The sequence below is a fragment of the Sinohyriopsis cumingii genome, chromosome 14 (assembly GCF_028554795.1).
Source record: "Sinohyriopsis cumingii isolate HCF-2022 chromosome 14, ASM2855479v2, whole genome shotgun sequence".
Lineage (NCBI taxonomy): Eukaryota > Metazoa > Mollusca > Bivalvia > Unionida > Unionidae > Sinohyriopsis > Sinohyriopsis cumingii.
Genome location: NC_142974.1, coordinates 25,681,875 through 25,687,443, shown reverse-complemented (window position 1 = coordinate 25,687,443; position 5,569 = coordinate 25,681,875). Strand labels below are relative to the sequence as shown.

At 35.7% G+C, this 5,569-nt stretch overlaps 1 protein-coding gene across 1 annotated transcript; it reads left to right on the top strand.

Annotated features, from left to right (window-relative positions):
* Positions 1-881: 881 nt before the first annotated feature.
* LOC149783444 (uncharacterized) lies at positions 882-3,792 on the top strand. Its single transcript, XM_089931687.1, has one exon. The coding sequence runs from the start codon at positions 952-954 to the stop codon at positions 2,986-2,988; it is 2,037 nt and encodes a 678-aa protein (XP_089787813.1). The 5' UTR covers positions 882-951; the 3' UTR covers positions 2,989-3,792.
* The last annotated feature ends 1,777 nt before the right edge of the window (positions 3,793-5,569 follow it).

Genomic DNA, 5,569 nt, shown 5'->3' with positions numbered 1-5,569 from the left:
GGCAGATCAACACTTTCAGCGTTGGAAATTATTTGGAATAATACTAAAGTTAATTCAGAACTGTATTCATTAAGACGTGTTTTAATTCTATGATTATTTCGGATTTAATTCACATTACCTTAAATTATTTTTATATTATCACTTTGTATGTCACTTTGTATCTTAGGAAAATCAGATCTTCGTTTAATTTTATAAAACGTGTTGGTTTTCGCGCTTTTCTTTTACTTTGACATAGAGTCGTGATAATAACGTATTATATACGCGTGTTATATACACGTAACACATTTCTGAAATGTTTTTAAAGAACAGAAACTAATACTTATCTCAAAAGTCGTACAGAGTTTGGGAAGACAGTTAATCACCAACGCAATAGTTACTAACTCAGATATGGTTTGAATCTATAATAAATAGTGAACCAATTGGCAAAATGTTATAAAATCCAATACCAACCCGCGGACTGTACCAACCGTTAACAGACATTTAACTCTAGGACAAAATGATAGTGTTGTGTTGGTAAGGTACATGATAAGATAATTGGCATGTAATAACCATAAAGCTATATAACGTAATCTAATTCGCTATGAAATAGGCTTACACTTCCGAACTCTGTGTATTGATGTTTTCTATGCATAATTGACAAACTCAATACGACTGTCATTTTCTTAACCTAGAAATTTAACAATTTTGTTTTAATTTATAGCTATAAATTATGGTTCCATTCATACTGTCAGAATATATGGATTATTGTCTTCGCGCCAGCATAAGCCTATCTCAATGTGGAAACAATGAATAGACGGTATAGAAGTTTACGCTCCGGGACGGTTTACTGGGAGCACATGACTTTGTATTAGCAATTTATAAAGGGAGATACCGTCAAGTACATAGTAGATACCAGCAATAAGGTAAAACCTGTGCATGTATAAAATAAATATATGACTAAACTGAAGCAAAATGGCGGCCGCTTTACAAGCAGAGGCGCGATTCTCTCAATTGTTACAGTGTCCTATCTGTTTGGAGACGTTCAAAAGACCCAAAGTTCTCCCTTGTGGACACACATATTGCGTTACATGTCTACAGTCACATATAAGCAACAAGGCGACCAACAAAGGAACTCCTAAGGTGTGTTTTCCTTGTCCGGTGTGTAGAGCGGAAACACCTGCATCAAAGCCTAATATCAACATAGAAAAATGGGCTGAATCATTGCCTTTGAACAGCATTGTGTCTTCTTTATTAGATGTTTATGTTGATAAAAAGACACGGAACTACTGTGAACCATGCGTAAAGCTAGGAAAAGAATCACTGGCAACATGCTTTTGTAAGGAATGTGACCAATCTATGTGCATGACATGTAAACAATACCACGATGGATTTCCTGCGTTACGACCGCAGGGTATCATTAACATCAGTGATGGCGATGAGTCTTGTTTTCTCATACCTAATCTGTCCAGCATAGACGTATGTCCCAGACATTCTGGTGAACGTATCAAATTCTTCTGCAATGATCACAAAACTGTATGCTGTAATACTTGCGTTATTCTGTTTCATCGAAAATGCGATGGAGTTGTCATGATCGATGACATTCATAAGTCATTAGATAATGCAATGATTTCAAAACTAGTCGAATGTAACCTATCTAAATTTGAGGAACATTTAAAGCAAATAATACACAAAACCAAAGTAAATGCTGACACCATTCAAAAGGACAAGGCAGACATTTTGCATCATATACACTCACTAAAGGCCCAGCTGATAACAAAGTTAAAGAAACTTGAAGATGATATCATTGTCTCTCTAGAAAGTAATTACAAATCTGAAAATGTAAACCTTCAAGCCCATGAAAACAGAGGACAAAGTTTGATTACAGCTATCCACAGTGATCTAACCCAGCTTGAATTTGTTATGCTCCACGGGTCAGAAGTCCAGAAGTTCATTATGCTACACAATTTGGATCAGAATCAGAGTATGTACTTTCAAGCCATATCTGCATATCAAAAGGACATCAAAGAAGTCAGGATGACTTTGGATGTTGATAATATGTTTAGAAACTTCCTGAATACCATAAACGAGATTGGGAAGGTAAATCTGATTTGCAAAGACTTTGATTGCTCACCGTGTCCAGACGTTTCTGAAACACAGTTTGGGAGACGTATCGCGAGTGGAACTGTCAGAACTCCACTAAGTGAAGGAAAAGCCATGAAGGTCTCAGAGTTTAAGGTGAAGGTATCAGGAGATACAAGTTTGTGCCACATATCAGACATTTTGCACTTAAAGGATCACAGAATACTACTGACTGACCACAGGAATTCCAAAATTAAGATGTTTGGACAAGATTATCGGTATCAAGAAAACGTGACATTGCAAGGTGGCCCGTGGTCTGTTTGCTCATTATCTGACACCGAGGTGGCCGTGACGATTCCATATAATAAAACAATTCAGATCATTGGGATTGCGGACAAGATGCTGAAGGTCAGAGATATCAGAACTAGGCTCCAGTGTTGGGGTATAGCGGTAGTGAAGGACCAGTTGATGATAGCTACATATGAAGATGAACATAGTATTATAATACTAGACATGCATGGAAAGGAGATCAGGACCGTCCGACCGAACAAATATCAAGCTGACCAACGTATTAATCCTCTTTATGTCAAACCGGATAGAACTAACTCAATCATATATATACCGTATCACAATGGGCATAAACTTGTAGCCTACAATATGAATTGGGATGCCCTTTACACCTACATGAATCAGGACATGACAAATCCAACAGGTATCGACACTGATAGAGAGGGAAACATTTATCTGTGTGGATATATCTCACGATGTGTCCAGCAGATATCAGCAGAAGGAAAACTCATTAAGACCCTTATATTAACAAAAACAGAAAGGAAGAAACCGTTCATGATCAGATTCTACACGGATAAGGACAGTTTCATTGTGACTTATGGTGACTGTGATATTGTCGATGTATATGACCTACGTGTTTGACAAATGTAGAATTTTGAAACTATTAATAGAGCAATGTAAACGTAGCACATCCGCCAAAATTCGCTCAAATGGCCCAGTATACAACAGGAAAGCTGTCATTGTATTGAAATAGGAAGATAAACTAAGTTAAATTGAGCTACACTGATTATAAATGGTACGTGAGACAATCAGAATGTTACACAGCCAATGGACCCAGAGATAAAATAAAGCGAAAATTTGTATCATGTATTTGCATTTATATTATATATTCTTAAAAACTGGAATTGGCAGACCCTGTGCACATAAAATAATTTATGTGATTTCTTGGAATTACATGTAACCAACTAAACTCTTTTAAAAAAATAATTGCTGTAACATCGTATATGTCATTATTTTATTTTTAAAAAATCATATTTTGAAGCAGTTATGTGCATTGCCTAAGATCAGCACTTCTGGGGAGAACTTGTTCATTTTTAATGATATCTGAATGTACCGAACCTTTGTTTTTTTTTTTTTTTTGTTGAATAAAACTGTACATGCAAATACGGTGCTTTTCCTACACTTATGGCGAGGGCAAAGGAAATACATAACACTGCATTTAGTACATTTAATTATAAGCACGTGTATACATCTCACAAGGTCTTGTATACAATTTCATGGCTGGGTGTCATATCCACTGATAGGGAGACAGTGAATATAATAGTCACTTCAGGTAAATACCCTTGTAATATATTTCAGACTTCACATTCAGATTTCAAGAACATTTTGCACATCTAAATGCATTTTTATATGCAGTCCATAATAAAATCATTCACCATTGTTCTATTCCGTGTATCTCCTCATTAATATCATATTGTTTGAAGAAATGTTTCATCCTTGGTCGCAAACTACAATGAACCAAACCTGTTGAAATATACAGTTTCTTACTTTTTTATGGACACATTGCAAATAACGAATATATTATGCCATCAAACATGATCAAATTAAAGACAAAATATGACATTTTAATTTGTATTCTTAATAAACCAGTATTCTTATATTAGTAAACCATGTTCCAACTTACTGGCTCAAGTATCTAAAATAAATAAAATTTTGCATTGCAAACATCAGACCCAACCCATTACCTTGGTCTATCATATGCAACATTAGTCATTTTTATGCGAAGTTTTTAAATATTGCACATATAACGTTTCTAAAATAGTTTAATAACTCGATAGGTAAAAATAATCTTACTGAATGTACGCACACATATATGAAGAATGAGGTATCATTGTCAATATTTAAATAAAGTATCTATGAAAATTGCATATTAATAACGCTTTTAATGTACACAAAAGCATGTTTGTTTCCTATATAATACAAACAAAGACAATTAGTGCTGTTGATAGAAAGAAATAAAAAACTACTGTTCATGCTAAGCATGTTTAGAGATACAGACATATATGCAATGACTCCCATATAACAGTCTTTGAATCTTTTGATTTCATGTTTGTTTCTTGCGGGGGGGGGGGTCCTTTGGTTTGTGTGCGCTTTGTTTGGTTGCTATTCTTCTTGTTTGTATGGTGTCTTTTGTTTTGCCCCATATCATCATCATGTACGTTATATCGTGTTATATCACTCCAGTGGCGTGGTGGTTAGAGCGTCCGCCTCGGATTATGTAGGTCGTGGATTCAATCCCCAGCCAAGTCATACCAAAGACTTACAAAAAATGGTACTAACAGCTGCCTCGCTTGGTGCTCAGCATTAAGAGGTTAATGTTAGGACTGGTCGGCCTGGTGTCATGATAATGTGACTGGGTGGGACATCATGCTACATGTCTGCGGCATGATGCCCCAGTACTAGACATCACTATAAACTGTCACACTGCAGATATCGTAGCGAAATGACTGAAACATTGTTAAAGCTACATTAAAAACCAGGTCACACACACACATACACACACACATACATATATATATATATATATATATATATATATATATATATATATATATATATATATATATATATATATATATATATATATATATCGTGCCAAGGCAAGTAGAGTCAGGTGCCTTGCCCAAGGACACACCATGGTGCCCGATTAGGGCTGAGCTCATGGCGTGAATCAAACCCAAAACTGTCGGATCACGGTCCAATGCCTCACACATTTAACGTCTGTGACCGTTTGGTCCAACGGTTTAAGTATCCAATCAGCAACCTGATTTTGTATGACCTTAGAGGCAAATTCAATCGGTATTACAGCAACTTGCAAGGTCAGTGTGTATGCACCATGTTGCATCAGTCTCCACCAATAATACTACATTGCAATGCCATGATCGACATATATGTATAAATGCTCATTCGAGTGGTGAGAAACCGGGTAAATAAAATAATTGCATGACAAATATTTCCTCATATTATTTCATCCATTTATTTTCAAAACCACCCACCCGCCATCCAGTAAAGAAAACTCTACATTTTCCAACACCCTACAAACATCCATGTATTTGCATACACAACCATCGTCCAACAGTGAGTGATTTTTAAATTAATTATAGTCGACATTTTTCAACTCACTGCAAATCAACACCAATTTATTTTCACATGCACATATCTA

Excerpts from the sequence above, each read along its gene's own strand:
- LOC149783444 (XM_089931687.1), top strand. The coding sequence starts at position 952 with ATGGCGGCCGCTTTACAAGCAGAGGCGCGATTCTCTCAATTGTTACAG.